The 20,328-nt window shown below is 42.1% G+C and overlaps 1 protein-coding gene across 3 annotated transcripts in view; it reads right to left on the minus strand.

Moving 5' to 3' along the window:
• Positions 1–19,294, minus strand: part of gba2 (glucosidase, beta (bile acid) 2) — a 61,320-nt gene extending 42,026 nt beyond the window's left edge. The window contains exons 1-6 of one of the 3 annotated variants that reach the window (XM_048531269.2): positions 18,887–19,179; positions 13,465–13,556; positions 12,986–13,101; positions 10,634–10,852; positions 7,182–7,421; positions 6,191–6,293 (exon numbers count right to left, since the gene is read on the minus strand). In XM_048531269.2, coding sequence (XP_048387226.1) covers positions 6,191–6,293; positions 7,182–7,421; positions 10,634–10,852; positions 12,986–13,101; positions 13,465–13,556; positions 18,887–19,158 — 1,042 coding nt within the window. In that variant the 5' untranslated portion in view covers positions 19,159–19,179. The other 2 variants (XM_048531278.2, XM_059648975.1) reach the window with 2 other exon arrangements.
• Positions 19,295–20,328: the final 1,034 nt, after the last annotated feature.

A 20,328-nucleotide genomic window follows, 5' to 3' on the forward strand; every position in this document is an offset into this window, starting at 1 on the left:
TACAGGAAACACTTCATAAGTGCAATTTTTCCCCAGCCCACTCAAAATTTTGAATACCTTATCAATTCTCCTGTTAGCCTTCCTTTCACGAAGGAAAACAGTCCCAACTTAAACTCTGCTCTCTAGCATTTTCATAACTGTAGATCCTCATCCCTAGAACAATTTCTGAGAATCTTCTGTGCACCCTTTTCAATGCCTTCATATCCTTCCTGAGTTTTGAGGCCCAAAACTAGGTGAAATATTCCAACCAAGGACAAACCATTGCTTTATATTCAACTTTCTTTTTCCTCTTTGCTCTTACACTTAATATGCCTTTTAAGGAGGCTAGGAAAGCTATATTTTATGCTCAATAAACAATTCCTTCAACCTTTCCTCCCACCTACAATTACCTATGCACACGTACACCCTGGTTCCTTTGCTCCTGCACCTCTGCCAGATTTGTACCATATCTTTTGTTGTCTCCCCATATTCTGCCTGCAAAAATGCCTCTCAATATTTCTCCCCAATGAAATTCATCCATCATTTGCTTACCCATTTACTAACTTGTCTACATCTTTTTGAAGTTCTACACCATCTGGCTCAGTTGACAACGCCCCAACTATCTTCAGCTGTTTCATCAACAACTGTCCACCCAAAGTCAGAAGTGGGCATGTTCACTGATGACTGTACAATGTTCAACACTACTCGCAAATCCTCAGATATTGCAGAAGTTCATGTTAAATGCAGCAATACCTGGACAATATCAGGTTTAGAATGGCAAGTGGCAAGCAACGCTTTTGCCAGACAATGACTATTTCCAACAAGAATCTAACCATAGTCCCTTCATGTTAAAGGGCATTATCCAGCACTGAACGCCCAATATCAACATCCTAGGGTTAGCACTGACTAGAACTGGCCTCACGAGGTAAATACAGTGGCTAGAAGAGCAAATCAGAGGCTAGGAATACTGCAGCAACTCGCCTCTGGACTCCTCAAAACCTGCCCACTATCTATAAGGCACAAGCTGGGAAAATAGTGGAATACTCTCCACTTGCCTGGATGAGTACAGCTCCAACAACACTCGAGAAGCTTGCTGGACTGGAACTACATTCACAAACGTCCACTGCCTCCAACAAACTCAGTAGTAGCAGTGTTTACCATCTATAAGATACACTACAGAAATTCACAACAGAGCACCTGCCAGCCCCACAACCATTACCATAGAGGACAGCGCAGCAGATACATAGGTACACCTCCTATTTGCAAATTCGCCTCCAAGCCATTCACAATCCTGACTTGGAAATGTATTGCAATTCCTCCAAAGTCACTGGGTCAAAATCCTAATGGCATGTGGATCAAATGGACTGCAATAGTTCAATGTGGTAGCTCACAACCACCTTCTCAAGGGTAACTAGAAATAGAATTAGAATTCGCCTTTATTGTCACATATACTCGGAGTGCAGCGAAGTTTAGACATCAGCACTTAGGTAACTAGGTACAGCTTCTTTAGTCACAAGATCTTAGACAATATAGAAATGAAAAGTCCAGCATTGCAGAAATAGAAATTCAGAACAACAGGCCATGCTGGCACCTAGCTGCCAGCCTGCTCCAGACCATGCCAGGCTTCAGCTTGAGGATCATAAGACTGGAGGATTGCTCCAGGCCACAATGCTGGGCCGAGGATGGTAGGTTATTATGCCCTGCCGGGAGGTCACTAAGGGCAAGTAATAATGTTGGCCCAACCAGCAAAGCCCACATCCCATAAATGAATAAAACAAAAATACTCCCCTCCGAACAGCACCATGGGTGCTCATACACAAGGGCTGCAGCAGTTCAAAGAGGGCAATTCATTACTCTCCATGTCAGGGCAATAACAGATGAATGATAAATGCTGGCAAGGCCAGCTCTGCCCATATCCCCAGAACAAAAAATGACCTCAGTTATATTCGCCACCTCTATACATAAATCCCCTTTTGATCCTCATTATCTGTATTCTATTTTTTTATTTCCTCATTTATATCGTCTGTAGACGACTTAGGGATTCCCTTTTACGTTAGCTGGTGGTCTCTTTTTCAGTTTCCTTTCTTGTTCATCTTATTTGCTTCTCCAACTCCTTCCAGATACAATTGAAAAACTAAGCTGAATGTACTTTCTGCCAGACACCCAGCATAAGTGCATTTTGTCTTTTCTTTATTTTTTCTTTTAAATCTCGTCATCCAGAGAGCTCTGGATTAGTCTGTCATACTTTTGTCTCTTCAGTGAATACTATACTCAAATTCTCTATTTTTGAAGGCAGTCCATTGCATAGTTACCATTTTACCTGCCAACCTTTGATTCCAAATTATTCAGGCCTGATCCATTCTAACGCAATTCAAGTTAGCTTTCCACACACTGGATTACTGGCTTCTCTAGCAGAGACCCTAAACGTTATGATAAAATGATTGCTATCACCAAAATTTTCTGTAATTATATTTGAGATGCACATTACCTGCAAGTGTGAATACCAAACTTGGCTGCCTGCCCAATATGTGAAATAAAAATCAGGGTTAATTGAGGTTGTTGGTGTGAGGAGAAAACGTTATTGAAACAGTACAGCAGAAATGAAGTGGAATGTCTTGAAAGGGCAGAAAGTTAGCAAAGTAAAAAAAACTCATACTGAGGTAGACAATATGAACTAGATAGGCTTGATGAATGAAGTAGCATGTTATCATCTAAAGAGGGCATTTCTGCTAGAAAACAGATCACATTATTCAAAACAAAAGTCAGAAGGTTATAGCGAACAGGTTTATTTGAAATCACAAGCTTTTGGAGTACAACTCCTTCATCAAGTAAAGTGAGACAGAAGAGCACACTAATACAGAATTTATAGACAGAGAGATCAAAAGATCATACAACTGGTGTGAGTGGAGTGTTGAATAATGAGTCTCTGCAGGTGCCCAAGAGTGTTAGTTTGAGCAAAGTGTCAACAACTGAATAACAAGTGAAGGGATGACCTATCATCTGATTAAATGAGGCAGAGATAATTACAAAAACAATTAAAAATAAGGTGGCGCTGGAAACAAAATAAGTGACTCAAATAACATGATAGATATAAGAGTTACAAACTGAGAGCACAACCAAAATAATAAGTAAGCCAAGACTGAAAACTAATTATGGTAGAGAGATCATAACCATTTATCACGGTGATGATGTCAAAACAGAGGGCTAACCCTCTGGACAATTTTACAGATACAGAACCAGTTGACTATAATCTGGTGTCGTATGACGGCTGACCCCAGTCCAACACCAGCACCTCGACGCCATGGCTATCATCAACACCATAAACTGCCAGCTTAAAGTGGAGAGGATCTCTGAGAAGATTGCGCATATTGACACAGTCATCAAGTTTCTGCAGAGATGCAAGAAAGGAGAGAAGATCCCAAAAGGACTCAAGCTGACCTACAATATAGACTATGCTGAGAGACTCTGCCGACACCACTCCTGCATACTCCTAAATCATCTTGCACACCAATTCTACAACAGATGCCACAACCTTGAAATCAAGATAAAGTCCATATTCTCAGCATGCACTCAGGATACAGCAGAACAGCTACAAGACACTGCCTCATCTGCTTGGCAACGGAACACCACCATTTATATTCAATAGAACTAAAACTGTGGAAACTTGGCATTACCACCGACAGTAACCGAGCCTCCCCTGGTACCATGGCTCAAACCGATACTACCGCAGAGAAATCCAACTTATCTGATCATACCCTTCAACAGGACGAAAATCGAAATTCTCAGCCAAGGGCTCAATTTCTGCCCCACTATCAAAATGGGCCCCACTGATCTCATAGCAGATACAGAGGAATTCATCAGGCAAATGAGGCTCTGGAAATTCTTCCGATTCATCAGTCATGCTCTCAGGTTAGAGCAGAACATCACCCAAGTGCAACGCAATGCCGTCCTTGATCCCAAGTCCAATTGCAACATTGTCATCTAACCAGCAGACAAAGGAGGAGCCATCAACGCACAGAATAAAATGGACAACTGCAAAGAAGCATACCGACAACTGAACAACCAGGAATGCTACAGACAGCTACCTACCGATCCGACCAAAGAACACTCCCATCAACTCAGACTGATCAAGACCTTAAAAATATCCTATGCACTCTCATCCCACATACTTCTCACCTAGGGGACTTCTGCTGCCTTCCACAGATCACAAAGCCAACACGTCTGGACGTCCCATCACATCAGGCAATGGGACGCTGTGTGAAAACCTCTCTGGCTTTGACGAGGGCATCTTGACACCTATTGTATAAGTAACCCCCAGGTTCTGTCGCAATACTACAGATTTCGTACAGAAACTCAGTTCCCATGGACAAGTCAAAACAGAAACCTTCGTCACAATGGATGTTTAGGCACTAGACACCAGCATCCCCCACAACAGAGGTATCACAGCAACTGCCTCATTACTCAATACCACCAGCTGCCAATTTCCAAATGCCACCCTGCAACTCATCTGCTTCATCCTCGACCACAACATCTTCACCTTCGACAACCAGTTCTTCATCCAGACACAGAACAGCCATGGGGATGACATTTGCACCCCAATATAGGAACATTTTCACGTAAGTGTTCGAGCAAGACACCTTTGCTGTGCAGAACCTCCAATCAATGCCATACACCAAATATACTAATGACATTTTCTTCTTTTGGATTCATGGTGAGCAATCACTGAAACAGCTACAGTGATATCAACAAGTTTCATCCCCACCAGACTTAAGCACGGGCTACTCTTCAGAATCAGTTTTAAATCTTGGACACGCACATCTCTATCAAGGATGGGCACCCCAATTCCTCACTCTACTACAAGCCCGTGGATAACCACAAGATGCTGCAATTCTCTAGCTTCCATCTTAAACATATTAAAGAAACCATCCTCTAAGAACATGTCTTGCTCATTCACAAGATCTGCTCACATGATGAGGAACACAACTGTAACTTAAAGATTTTGAAGGAACCCCTCACAAGGACAGGATACTATGCTCAATTAATTGATTGCAGTTTCTCCACTGTGGCACGTTGGAATTGGCAATTACCTCCTCAGAAGACAAACACAGGATACAACTGATACAGTACCCTTCATTGTCCAGTACTTTCCTGCAGCAGAGAAACTATGCCACGTTATTTGCAGCCTTCAACAGGTCATCAATGATGACAACCATCTCGCCAAGATCACCCCTACACTTCCACACCTCGCCTTCAAACAAGTGCCATAACTTAAACAGACTATCGTGCGCAGCAAGCTACCCAGCCTTCAGGACAATATTGACCACAACATCACACAACCCTGCCATGGCATCCTCTGCAAGGCATGTCAGATCATCATTCAGGGTATTGGTGAGACGACATCTGGAGTACTGTGCACGGTATCAGTCACCATATTCAAGGATGGTACATAAATGCATTAGAAGTAGTTCACAAAAGGCTTATCAAATTAATAGCTAAAATAAGCAAATGTTGGACAGGTTAGGCTTGTCTCCATTGGAGTTTTAAAGAGAAAGATTGAAATATACATTAACAGGGTAGACATAGAGAGGACGTTTCTTCCTACAGGTAAATCTAGAACTGGGGTCACTATATTAAAAATCAGGGTCAACAATTTAAAACTGATGAATCAATGTCTTTTTTTTCTCTCAAAGGGTCATTTGAAGATAGGGGAAAAGCAGGAGTCCTCAATTATGTTTAAGGCAAAGATAGAAAGTTTCTTGTTAAGCAAGCAAGTTAAACTTAACTGGCATAAGCGGGAATGCAGATTTGGTTACAATCAGATCAGCAGTGATCTTACTGAATGACAGAGCAAGCTTGAATGGGTGGAAAGGCCTATTCCATGTTCCTTGCAGCCCTGTAATTTTCCTTCCTGTTCAGATAATTTGTCAATTTCCTTTGAAAGCCACGATTGCTTCTGCCTTCAGCGCACACTCAGGCGTCGCATATAAGGTTAAGAAATTCAATACATATATAAATCTGAAGGAGCGTTTTTGTGTTTGTCTATTTAGGCAAATATCATGTAATTTTAGTTTTTAGCATATTCAACAGCTTTTCAAACCCAAAATAATTTTAGAATGATGCGGAGATAAAGTTTGCATGCCCATTTTCAGAAGAAACTGTATTTAAATAAAGACAAGGAAATCATTTTTAAAAGTAGTTAACATACAAATACCTGGTGGAGAATCCAATTTCCCATCTTGGAGCAGATCTTTCCAAATCTCTTGTCCCATGCCATTTGGATTAAATTCAGTCTGCTGACTAATTACTAAACCTTGCTGTTTATGAAATCAAATTGAATTCAAATTAGATTTGTACTAAATACATTTACACACGTGTCTATGTTTGTCAAGAGTCTAAGGAGAAGGCATAAACTCTCAATGTTGCAAAACAGACTATCACCTCTTTCAACCTTAAGAAATATGGCTGCAGAATATAAAAAGCACCACGGCAAAAAGTTTTATAATCTAGTTACATCAAACAAATCATCTTTTACTACAAGTATTATCATCAAGAGGAGACATCATTTAAACATTGCTAAACAATTACATGGAGAATGCACATACATGTCAATATTCATTGAAGACAAAGACAGAGCTTACATTCTTTAGCCAGTGTAAATGTGCATGTGAATATGCTTACAGCAGTACATGTTACACGTTCCTTGTTTGTACGGTCTATGCCTCAAACATAGAAAGGTAGGGAATATGCTCAAAGAGCTCCTATTCCATCATTCATTATAATTATGGCTGAATATCCAACTCAGTAGTCTGCTCTTGCTCCAACCCCACTCAATACCCTTTGATCCCTTTAGCCTCAAGTGTTACATCTTACTCCTTCTTGAAATCATTATCCTGGCCTTTACAGCTTTCTGTGGCAGTGAATTCCACAGGATCACCACTCTTTAGGTGAAGAAATTTCTCTTCATCCGAGTCCTAAATGTTTACCCTACGTCCTTTGACTGCAGCCCTGGGTTGGACTTCCCTGCTATTGGGAACAGTCTTCTTCCATCGACCCTACATATTTTAAGGCAATGCATTCATGCTCCAAAAATTCCTTTCATAAGTTTCCTTAAAAATTCTCTTAGTTTCCAATGACTCTTAAAATTGATGCCCTACTTCCATAAAGTTATACTAAACTCTGGAATAGTAATGACATACACTCACCTTATGTCTGGCTGAAATTGCCATTGTATAATTATTTACAGGGGCAGCATGATGCAACAACACTCCTGAGATGTCCTCCTCTTCTTTACTAAAGTGGAATGGTTCATTCCAGTGTCCTCCTTTCTGATCGTCCTTGGTTCCAATACCATTCCTCAGAGTAAACATAAGTGCAACCTCCAGGTCCTCTTCATTTTGGTTTTCAATTTCCCACATGAAGACTCCAACTGGGAGACTGGTGTCCTGCAAGGCAAGTGAAATACTTAAATCCATTACACATTTCTTTGGCTGATTCAGCTGAATGTTTCACAGCTTGCAATTGAAAATGCAGTTTCATATGTGCTCCACATTCAAATTATTAAATCTGTGTTATACTCAAACTAGACATTCATGTTTTTTTAAAAAAGTAGTTGACAAAACAGGGGATCCCAAATACTTAGGAATAAAACCACAAAATTCCACAATTTTTAACAAACAATATTATACAAAATTAGAAGAGTAAGACCTCCCACAATAATTACACGCAACTCTAACATCCAGAATTAACTAGAAGAAAGAAAGAACAGAAATGGCATCAAACAGCAAACACAGTCAAGACAAATCCCATAAATTGCTCAGCTACTCCCTCAAAACATTAGTGACATTTCTTGGTCACCAAATCTCATTAAAACTTTACAAGGATATCCAGCGTTTCACAGTTGAAGATCTAACTTCAGAAGCAGCTACATCGCAGATGGCCTTAATGGCTGCTCACATTCCAGTTGCTCATTCTCCCAATTGGGGCTGTACTCCTCTAGATTCTGGAAACTACACTCTGACATCTACTCACAGGCACAATTTCCACTTGTCCACAGACAGCCAGGTTCACAAAGCTGGTATTGTCCTTGCATTTCTTGGAACTCTAACTGTGCTCAGCTGCATAATGCAAATACAGCTCGTCAACATCCTTCACACGCCACAACCTCCCTTCCCCACCACCAACTACCTCAGTTTGCGCCGAACTATCAAAACGAGTGCTTCAGGTCATGAGCCCCAACTACCCCAACACTTCTGCCTAAACCTCCCTGGGCTCCTAACTATTCAAAGGCTGTTCTGGATGAAGCCTCTTCTCTCTGATCCAAGTACCTTGGCAACCTTATCAAACTTTCTTAGTTGAACCGACTGTTTGATAACCCTTCAACTGTTCTAACTGACCTATCAAAATCCTGGGTTCTAGGCAGTACTGAATATAGTCAATATTTTGGAACAATCATATGTAACAAAATCCCTGTTCCCTGAATGTTCCAATTTCCAGATTACTGGCTTACATATTAGAAATTGCATTCAAATAAAGGAAGATTTAATCACGCTGCAGCAAGACAAAATAAAAATCAACAACCTATAAAGGAGAAAATAAACTGAATGGGGTTATACAGCATTAAAGGAAAGTAGAGTACAAGTCATAAAAAGAGTAGAAATACTACCAAAAGGATTTTGTACACTGGTTACCAGCATTACACAGGAAGAACATTAATAAATGCAAACAAGATTGCAGAAACTCTCTACCACCAAAGGAAACTGGGAGAACATAAAGGGAGAAAGATTACTGTAACGGGCTACTCATTGGCATGATTTCTAAATAATTATCTTTGTAATAATGAAGCAGAAAGGTGCTTCATTAATCAAAACCAAAAGATTTGTTACTTTTAAAAATGTGATATCACTTTGGAATGGCAGACATTCCTAGATATGCATCACTGCATTTGACAGCATGCCTGTACTTCAACAACCCGCAAAACGTCCAAAAGAAAGTTTTAAAAGCTATTAAGAGAATCAAAGAAAAACTTATGAAAAAAGGGCAACTAACATAACAGAGAATCCCAAAGTCTTCCAGACACACATAAACAATAAAGGGTTGTTTAGATACGGAGGTATGGTACCGATATTAAATGAATATTTAGCATTTGTCTTTAGCAGAGAAAGATTTAAACCAGGCCATGATGATCAAGGATGCATCCGAGGATACTGAAGGAGTAGAGGATGGAAATTGCACTGGCCATACTCTTTCACACTTCCCTGTACACAGACAATAGTGCCAGAGAAAGAAACTGCAAACATTACTCCCTTGTTTAATAAAGGTGGAAAGGAGAAGCCCAACAATTTTAAAAAATCATCCAGTTTAACTTTGGTGGTAGGGAAAACTTGGTTCAGATTTCGATTCGGGGTCAATGCGGATTAATTAGGAACAGCCAGTATGTATTTCTTAAGGGAAAATAACAGTACTTTGAAGGATTAACAGAGGGTTGATGAGGATATATTGTTGATGCACTATATGTGGATTTTCAAAAGACATTTGATACATTGCCACACAAACCTGAGAGACAGGTTACTTGATGAACTTTAGATGGACAGCAACAATGTGGGTATAAAATTGGCAGACTGACAGGAATATTTTTATATTGTAGAAAAATTTCGTAGTGGAATTATCTAGGGATCCTTGTTTTACTCAATTTATAATCATGATTTAAATCTTGGCATGCAGGAAATTTCAAAATTTGTTGATGACACTACACCAAGAAGATTTATAAACTGGTGAGGATGAAAGCATACAAGTTCAAAAGGATATCTAAAAAATGCAGGCATAAGTACCCTAAGCTTTACTAAGTAATATGGTATATAACAGAGGAGAAAGACTATGCAAGCCCTTCATAAGACACTAGTCAGGCCTCGGTTGGGGTATTATACACAGTCTGAGTGTCACACAGAATAGTACACATTGGAGAGTGTGAAGTAAAGGTCTAGAAGAGTGGTCCAGAAAAGAAGAAACTTCAGTTATGGAAAGAATCGAGAGAAGTTGAGAATGGTTTCCTCAAGAGAAGGCCAAGTGGAGATTTGATAGAAATTCTCAAAATCACAAGGCATCTGGACAGAGTAGACAGGGGGGAAAAAAAAAAAATCAAGAATAAGAAGGCTCAGATTTCAAGTGTTTTGCAAAAGAAGCAATTACTTTGTGTAAGTTTTTTTTCTCACCTCCCAAGTGATTCAGGTCTAGAATACAGTGCCTGGAAATGTGATGGCAGCAGGTTTAATCAAGGCATTCAAGAGGGCATTAGATAATTACGTAAAAAGATGCACAAGGTGCAAATACAATGTGCCAAATGACGACCTCTGCACCATTACAATATTTATGGAACTGCATTCACTAAACAGATAAATGTTTCTAACAATGACAAAAAAAGGGGCCATTCCAGCAAATTCTAAGACTGGTTTCAACTTCTAGACTATTTTAGAAGAACACCCATTTGCACAACTTGATGCAGAAGCCGTTGATTGATGATAAATGAATACTTATGTCATAAATTATAAATAAATTAAATAAATGCAATAAATTACATCTTGTACTTATAATTCATTTTTCAAACCAAAATTTTCCTGATCATCTGGCATAATAACATGCTGCTAACAATAATACTAACCATATAATTGTGAGGAATAATTGGAGATATCTGCCGACACGTCAGAGTTACATTTTGTCCTGGAAGTTTGTAAACCGTCCAAGCACGTGGATAAAGGGCATGGTAAAAACCATATTCTCCACAGTAGCCCCAGTTCCAACTCTGCAGCTTATGAGGTCTCTCAACAGAAAGTACTTGTTGGTAAATAGTCTGTCCATTCTTCCTTAAGCAGACAGTAAACTGGGAACAACAGAAATCCAGTTAAGTGTCTCATTCATCGTATTGGTACATCCTGTAGGAAGTTTACTAACCAATGTCCTTGAAAGTTGCCACCCAGGTTGACAGGGCTGTTAAGAAGGCATACAGTGTTTTAGCTTTTATTAATAGAGGGATCAAGTTCCGGAACCAAGAGGTTACGCTGCAGCTGTACAAAACTCTGGTGTGGCTGCACTTGAAGTATTGTGTACAGTTCTGGTCACCGCATTACAAGAAGGATGTGGAAGCTTTGGAAAGGGTGCAGAGGAGATTTACTAGGATGTTGCGTCGTATGGAGGGAAAGTCTTACGAGGAAAGGCTGAGGGACTTGCGGCTGTTTTCATTAGAGAGAAGAAGGTTGAGAGGTGACTTAATTGAAACGTATAAAATAATCAGAGGGTTAGATAGGGAGAGCCTTTTTCCTAGGATGGTGACGGTGAGCACGAGGGGGCACAGCTTTAAATTGAGGGGTGAAAGATATAGGACAGATGTCAGAGGTAGTTTCTTTACTCAGAGTAGTAAGGGAATGGAACGCTTTGCCTGCAACAGTAGTAGATTCGCCAGCTTTAGGTACATTTAAGTCGTCATTGGATAAGCATATGGACGTACATGATATAGTGTAGGTTAGATGGGCTTCAGATCGATAAGACAGGTTGGCACAACATCGAGGGCCGAAGGGCCTGTACTGTGCTGTGATGTTCTATGTTCAATATAAAAAGAATTTAAAGCTTATTCCAGACACTTGTGTTGCAGTAGGTTATTCCTCCTCCACCGCCGCCCCGCCCCGCCCCCAAGAGTATCTGGTATGGTTTCTGTGCGAACACTGTCTCTGTCACAAAAAAAATCTGAGCAATCCAGCAGTGATGAAAAATATCTTTAAGAATTTGTTCTGTCCTGTTTCTTTTGGAGAGGTGTTGTAAACCTGGGACCAAAGTGTTTGCTCGATGGGAAGCAGAATAAATAGTTTTGGGTGTTTAAAAAAAAGACAAAAAAAAAGAAGAAAGCACAAGTGGTTGGAGTCAGGCACACAGACCCAGGGTTTTAGTTTTGCTTTCAGCTGTTGAAGCTGGGGTTTAGCAGTTGAAGCTGCTAGCTACAGGTTTCTCTTGCCCTGCTATTTGATTCATTCTTTTGGTTTTTACTTTCTCCTGGATCGGAAATGGCACATGAATGAATTTATCATGCCAAATTTCCTTTTGCCGAGGGTGTGTTTATGGGATGCTGCTTAATTGGAACAGTTGACGAGCAGAAATTAAACTGCTTACAGCACCTACCGCAGTTAGGAGAGCCAGTGGCCAATCCACTGCACAGAATGTAACTGGTATACAGCTATAATTCATCCAGTAGGCATGGCCAAGCTCATGTTGGTGACTTTGATCTATCAAGAGAGGTTGAGGATACATCCGAGAATGCAAAGTCAGAAACTCTTCAGCCTTTGTTGCTGCCTAGTAAATGGTCTTCAGGTCTAACCAGTGCACAGGAAAATGTTGTGAACAGTGGACTGGCGGATTCATTTGGGATGCTGTTGTTACACACCCTTATCCACATCACAAAGCTATAGTTATTTTGTTGAATCCATGTGTTGATTTCAACAATGACCGATTGCTGATTAGAAATAATAGGGAAAAGAGAACTGTCTTGACACAAGTGCCAATACTTAAAACTACCTCAAGAGTTTGCCGAGAACGAAATATTCTGCAACATGTTCATGAAGTAGTTAACAAGCACTGTGTGAAACATCAACTGGATAAACATCAACATGACTGTGGCCAAGGGAGAAAGCTCATATGATCTGCAGGCTCCAGAAAAGCTAAAATTAACTTAGCACCAAATTGCACACTCTCTTATAGATTAAAGCGATACCCAACTAAAGGTTTTTCTTAAGAAGTCAAATTTTAGGCAAGACAAGTCTAACTGGGTTATCATTACTGCAAAACAGAAACATAATAATCAGTTTATTTTTCTTACATTTTTATTTACACTACTAGTAAGAAAAAAACATTTCAAAAATAGCACCATTGCGAATGCTGTTTTTTTTGCAACAGCTCAAATTTACAAGAGTATTCAAGGTCAATATTAAGCTTCACAGCAGCCTTACTCCTGCAATCAAATGCATACCTGGTTCTCAATCACAGTGTCATAGGAGTACATTCCTGGGTTTAGCTGCCACCTGCAAAACTCCCCTCGCCAGCCCCTTGTAATGGTACCCCCTCCAAACCCACCGAGTGGAGCCCCTGAAAAGAAAAATCAGGTTGATATTTTAACTCCACCTATTCATCATACTTCCTGAAATTATTTTAGCAAAATTATTCCTACTGTTTGCATGTCAAAAAAAGAAGGGTAGCCTAATTGCTTGGTGAAAATGAACAGTAAAGGTCGACACTTGTATATTTGTCTTAATTCCTTGCACATATCCACTGCATAGCAAGGGTAAGGAACCTATTCTGCCATTGGCATTTACATGATTAAAATAATCAGTGTTATTCAAATGGCAACAACAAACAGCAATAACAAACTGGAAATTCTAACTGTACAGCAATCTCAAAAAACCTTCAAATTATTGCACCACGTTTAAAAATGTACTCATATGCACTTACCATAAATCTGACGCAATGGAATAGAATTAAAAGAGTCAATAAAAGGTGCCCTCTTCTCGATTCGAGTTTTTCTATACCACCATTTCAAATAACTGTTTAGAAATAGAATTGGAGTACATAATGACAGACAACTAAAAAATGCATGAATCATTTACAGAATTCAGTTTATATTAGTATAGCCCTCATCAGACCATACAGGATACTTAATCAACTCCTGTCTCCATTTGAAACAAATAAGTTCAAAAGCTTGACCTGATTATTTTTAAAATTATTCTTTCATCGGATACGACCTATGAGGAAGGAAATTCCAGGACTTTCACTCAATGACAGGAAAGGAATGGCCATTTCAAGATGGTACATGTTAGAAGGAGGACCTGCAGGTGGTGGAATTCTAATACAGATACTGCCCTCATCTTTTTGGCTCTAGAGGCTTAGAAAATCACGAGGAACATGGATAGGGTGAATAGTCAAAGTCTTTTCCCCTGGGTTGGGGAGTCCTAAAGTAGAGGGCATAGGTTTAAGGTGAGAGGGAAACAAATTAAAAAAACCTAAGGAGTAATATTTTCATGCAGAGGACAGTGCATGTATGGAATGAGCTGCCAGAGGAAGTATTGGAGGCTGGTACAACTACAACATTTAGAAGGCATCTGGATGGGTATATGAATCGGAACAGTTTAGAGGGGCTTGGGCTAAATGCTGGCAAACTGGATCAAATCAATTTAGGATATGGAACAAAGAACACAGGACAAGAAAATTACAGCACAGGAACAGGCCCTTCGGCCCTCTAAGACTGCGCTGATCGAGATCCTCTATCTAGAACTGTCACCTATTTTTCAAGGATCTGTATCCCTCTGCTCCCTGCCCATTCACGTGTCTGTCTAGATACATCTTAAATGATGCTAGCGTGCCCACCTCCACCACCTCCACTGGCAATGTGTTCCAGGCACCCACCTGAGTAAAGAACTGTCCACTCATATCTCCCCTAAACTTTTCCCCATTCACCTTGAAATTGTGACCCCTCGTAATTCAGTCCCCAACTGTGGAAACAAGCTTCTTGCTATCGTCCGTCTACACCTCATGATTTTGTAGACCTCAATCAGGTTTCCCCCCCGCCCACCCAACCTCCGTCTCTCTAATGTAAATAATCCTCATCTACTCCAATCTCTCTTCAAAGCTAGCACCCTCCATACCAGGCAACATCCTGGTGAACCTCCTCTGCACCCTCTCCAAAGCATCCACATCCTTTTGGTAATGTGGTGACCAGAACTGTAGGCAGTATTCCAAATGTGGTCGAACCAAAGTCCGATACAACTATAAACATGACCTGCCAACTCTTGCACTCAATGCCCCATCCTATGAATTAAAGCATGCCCTATGCCTTCTTGACCACTACTGACCTGCGTTGCCACCTTGAGGGTACAATGGACCTGAACACCCAGATCTCTGTGCATCAATTTTCCCCAGGGCTTTTCCATTTACCATACAGTTCGCTTTTGAATTGGATCTTCCAAAACCTCTCATTTGCCTGGATTGAACTCCACCTGTCATTTCTCCACCCAACTCTCCAATCTATCTATATTCTGCTGCATTCTCCGACAGTCCCTTTCACTATCTGCTACTCCACCAATCTTAGCGTTGTATGCAAACTTGCTAATCAGACCACTTATACCTTCCTCCAGATCATTTATGTATATTACAAACAACGGTGGTCCTAACACACATCCCTGTGGAACACAACTGGTCACAGTTCTCCATTCTGAGAAACTTCCTTCCACTACAACTGTCTCCTGTTGCCCAGCCAGTTCTCTATCCATCTAGATCATACACCTTGGACCCCATGCAACTTCACTTTCTCCTTCAGCCTACCATGGGGAACCTTATCAAACGCCTTACTGGAGTCCATGTGTACAACATCCACAGCCCTTCCCTCATCTATCATCTTTGTCACGTCCTCAAAGAATTCTATTAAGTTGGTAAGACATGACCTTTCCTGCACAAAACCATGCTGCCTATCACTAATAAGCCCATTTTCTTCCAAATGTAAACAGATCCTATCCATGAGTATTTCTCCAGCAGTTTCCCCACCACTGGTGTCAGGCTCACCGGTCTATAATTACCTGGATTATCCTTGCTACCCTTCTTAAACAAGGGGACAACATTAGCAATTCTCCAGTCCTTCGGAACCTCACCCGTGCTCAAGGATGCAAAGATATCTGTTAAGGCCCCAGCTATTTCCTCCCTTGCTTCCCTCAGTAACCTGGGATAGATCCCATCTGGGATAACAAAGTGTGGGGCTGGATGAACACAGTAGGCCAAGCAGAATCTTAGGAGCACAAAAGCTGACGTTTCGGGCCTAGACCCTTCATCAGAAAAGAGGGATGGGGAGAGGATTCTGAAATAAATAGGGAGAGGGGGAGGTGGACTGAAGATGGATACAGGAGAAGATAGGTGAAGAGGAGAGTATGGGTGGGGAGGTAGGGAGGGGATAGGTCAGTCTGGGGTGAACAGACAGGTCAAGGGAGCGGGATGAGGTTAGTAGGTAAGAAATGGAGGTGCGGCTTGAGGTGGGAGGTGGGAATAGGTGACAGGAAGAACAGGTTCGGGAGGCGGGGACAAGCTGGGCTGGTTTTGAGATGCGGGGGGGGAAAAGAGATTTTGAAGCCAGTTGAAATCTGGACCAGGTCCACCCTAATGCCTTTCAGAATACCCAACACTTCCCACCCCTTACGCCGACTTGACCTAGAGTAATCAAACATCTATCCTTAACCACAACATTCATCATGTCCCTCTCCTCAGTGAATACCGACACAAAAGACTCACTAAGAATCTCACTCATTTTTTCTGACTTCTCGCATAACTTCCCTCCTTTGTTCTTGCATGGGCCAACCCTTTCTCTAGTTACCCTCTTGTTCCTTATGTATGAAAGGCTTTGGGATTTTCCTTAACCCTGTTTGTTAAAGATATTTTCAGGGCCCCTTTTAGCCCTCAATTCCTCATTTCAGATTGGTCCTACTTTCCTGATTATTCTTCCAAAGCTTCATCTGTTTTCAGTCACCTAGACCTTATGTATGCTTCCTTTTTCCTCTTTGCTAGTCTCTCAATTTCACCTGTCATCCATGGTTCCCTAATCTTGCCCTTTCTATCCCTCATTTTCACAGGGACATGTCTGTCCTGCACTCTAATCAACCTCTCTTTAAAAGCCTCCCACATATCAAATGTGGATTTACCCTCAAAAAGCTGCTCCCAATCCACATTCCCCAGCTCCTGCTGAATCTTGCTATAAATGGCCTTCCCCCAATTCAGCACTCTTTTAGGACCACTCTCCTTTGTCCATCAGTGTTCTAAAACTTACGGAATTGTGATCACTATTCCCAACGTAATCCCTTACTAGGACTTCAACCACCTGGCCGGGCTCATTCCCCAACACAGGTCCAGCATGGCCCCTTCCCGAGTTGGACTATTTACATACTGCTCTAGACAACCCTTCTGGATGCTCCTTACAAATTCTGCTCCATCTAAATGCCTAACACTAAGTGAGTCACAGGCAATGTTGGGAAAATTAAAATCTCCCATCACTACCACCCCGTTGCTCCTACATCTTTCCATAATGTATCTACATATTTTTACCTCTATCTCACGCTCACTGTTGGGAGGCCTGTAGTACAGCCCAACATTGTTACCACACCCTTTTTCTGAGCTCTGCCCATGTTGTCTCACTGCTCGAGTCCTCCACAGTGCCCTCCTTCAGCACAGCTGTGATATCCTCACTGACCAGTAATGCAACTCCTCCACCCCTTTTACTTCCCTCTCTATCCCACCTGAAGCATCTATATCCTGGGAGATTTAGTTGCCAATCTGTCCTTCCCTCAACCAAGTCTCAGTAATAGCAATAAAATCACACTAATCAAAGCCCTAAGTTTAGCTGCCTTACCTACTATACTTCTCGCATTTAAACAAATGCGCCTCAGACCGCCTGTCCCTTTGCTCATCATTTCCTCTCTGCCTACTCTTCCCCTTAGTCACACTGACTTCATTATCTAATTCCTTACAGGCTTTAGTTACTATCTCCTTACTGTCCACTAACCTCCTCACTTGGTTCCCATCCCCCTGCCGCATTAGTCTAAACCTTCCCCAACAGCGTTAGCAAAAGCACCCCCTAGGACTTGATTCCAGTCCTGCCCAGGTGTTCACCCCCCAGTTTGTAATAGTCCCACCTCCCCAGAACCAGTCCCGATGTCCTAAAAGTTCTGAACCCCTCCCTGATATCTGATCAGCATGGACCAGTTGGACCGAAGGGTCCATTTTCATGCTGTACAAATCTATGACTTTGTTCTGGATGGAGTTGAAGGTAAAGCATTCATTCCAAGCAAGTGGAGTGTATTCAATCACAGTCCAGAGTTATATCTTGTAACTAGTGGGTAAACACTTTGGAGACAACAGGTGAGTTATTCAACAGAATTAAGAGTCTTTGTCCTGTTCTTCTAGCCAATGTATTAATATGGCTGGTCCATAGTAACCCTCGAATATCGATATTGTGGGGATTCTGTGACGGCAATGCCACTGAACAGCACGGGAAGATGAATGGATTCTTTCATGAAGGCAACTGCCGCCTTGCATTTGGCGAACAATGATAACATACAAGAGCTTTTTATAAAAACACAGCAAATTCCAGGTTAAGATCTTGCGCAGGGTTACTGGGAGAAGGCACAGATAATGGGACGAGGAGCAAACTGCTCTTCCGGGGACTCAACACAGACTTGCAAACAGCCTGCTGCTATACGGAAAGAATCTCTGACGACCGCAGTTCACAGTTTAAAAACTGAAAGACCCGTGGATGCTGTAAATCAAGAACAAAAAACAGAAGTTGCTGTTCTGAGGAAGGGTCGCCCGGACCCGAGATTTTTTTTCTTCACAAATCCTGCCGAGCTTTTCCAGCAACTTCTGTTTTTTGTGCAGGTCAGAGTTAGTGTATTGTAATCTAAATAGTAACGGAGAAAATTTAAAATCTTTCAGGGTAATAATAAGCTAGTGACACTGCTGATACTAGCACCTCTTTTTTTCCCAGATTTTGCACGCTTCGCGGTGGGCGGCAGGTGTTACCCGCATTGGGGCTATTTCAAATCGCAGAACAGAGCGACACCTGTTATCAATGCCAGTGGGCGAGGGAATTTACATAGAATCAACAACAATAACAAAGCAAACAGCACCAAATCCTAGGCCGGCGATATCAGCTACCATTTAAACACCAACTTCATCAAGTCAAAAAAAGCTCCAAAGCAAACAGCTCTCGCTTTTAACACAAACAGAAGTTGCTAGAAAAGATCAGCAGGTCTGGCAGCATCCGTTAACGTTTAGGTTAGCATCCTCAGTTCTTCCAGTTGTCACCCGGCTTTTAAACACCCTTTTCCGGGCCCTCGCTCACCGGATTCCCAGGCCCAGGTGGTCGATCATATGTGCCAGGGACACGTCGCTGGCCTCGAACGGCTTCCTCTGCTCCCTGAACTGGTGGGCCAGGCAGATCCTCCAACCGAACCGCGGCACGCCGACTCCGTCCGAACCGCCGCCCGCGTATTCCTGCATCAGCTCGGTGCTCGGAACCTCCACACTCCCCATCTTCTTGCCTCTCCTCATACACTCCGCCCAGCCGCCGCACCCGCTCTGACCGGCTGATGCTGACCTTGCACTTCGCCTCATCCCACCCAGCCCTTCCTTCCGCTCCACTCCGACACTCACCTTTTTCACCAACCCCTCAACCTTCCGCCCCGCGCTATACTTCACCTTTTTCAGCCCCCTTCTTCCATTTCCGCCCCTCATTGGCCCTCACTTTTCTCAGGCCCAAAAATCCCCTTCCGCCCCGCGCTAACCCTCACATTTTGCAGCACCCGTATTCCCCTTCCGCCCCGCACTGTCCCTCACTTTTTTTCAAGCACCCTCGCTCTAATTGTTCCCCGAGAAGCACCCAGTGGCAGTTTATTTTGGACTCAAGTTCACGCATGCGCCTTGTGCATGACGAGTGCGCACGCGCACTGCTGGTAACCACAGGGACCGCTGTGAAGTTACAATGAGAGCCCAGCAGGCTGCGGCTAGTTCATTTAAAAAAACCTCTGGGGCAGTCAAACTAGATGGGCTGAATGATCTCTGCTGTATTTGTCTATTAATTTAATGGGTTTATAAGAATGGCACTGAAACAAACTTCGAGTGAACCTGAACCAGAAAACGTTGGAACACAGAGATGATGGGAACTGCAGGTGCTAGAGAATCAATAAACAATAGGAGCTGGAGTAGGCCACCATTCATTATGATCCTGGTTGATTATCCACAATCAGTATCCTGTTCCTGCCTTATCCCCAAAACCCTTGATTCCACTATCTTTAAGAGCTGTATCCATCTCTTTCTTGAAAATATCCAGAGACTTGGCCTTCACTGCCTTCTGGGGCAAAGCATTCCAAATACCCACCACTCTCTTGGTGAAGAAGTTGTTACTCAACTCCGTTCTAAATGGCCTACCCCTTATTTTTAAACTGTGTCCTCTGGTTCTAGACTCAACCATCAGCGGAAACATGCTTCCTGCATCCAGAGTGCCCAATCCCTTAATAATCTTATACACCTCAATCAGATCCCTTCTCATCCTTCTAAACTCAAGTGTATACAAGCCCAGTCGCTCCAATCTTTCAACATACGATAGTCCTGCCATTCCGGGAATTGACCTCGTGAACCTACGCTGCACTCCCTCAATAGCAAGAATGTCCTTCCTCAAATTTGGAGGACAAAATTGCACACAATACTCCAGGTGCAGTCTCACCAGGGCCCTGTACAGCTGCAGAAGGACCTCTTTGCTCCTGTACTCAATTCCTCGTGTGATGA

Source organism: Stegostoma tigrinum, chromosome 1, assembly GCF_030684315.1.
Source record: "Stegostoma tigrinum isolate sSteTig4 chromosome 1, sSteTig4.hap1, whole genome shotgun sequence".
In the NCBI taxonomy this organism is placed as follows: domain Eukaryota; kingdom Metazoa; phylum Chordata; class Chondrichthyes; order Orectolobiformes; family Stegostomatidae; genus Stegostoma; species Stegostoma tigrinum.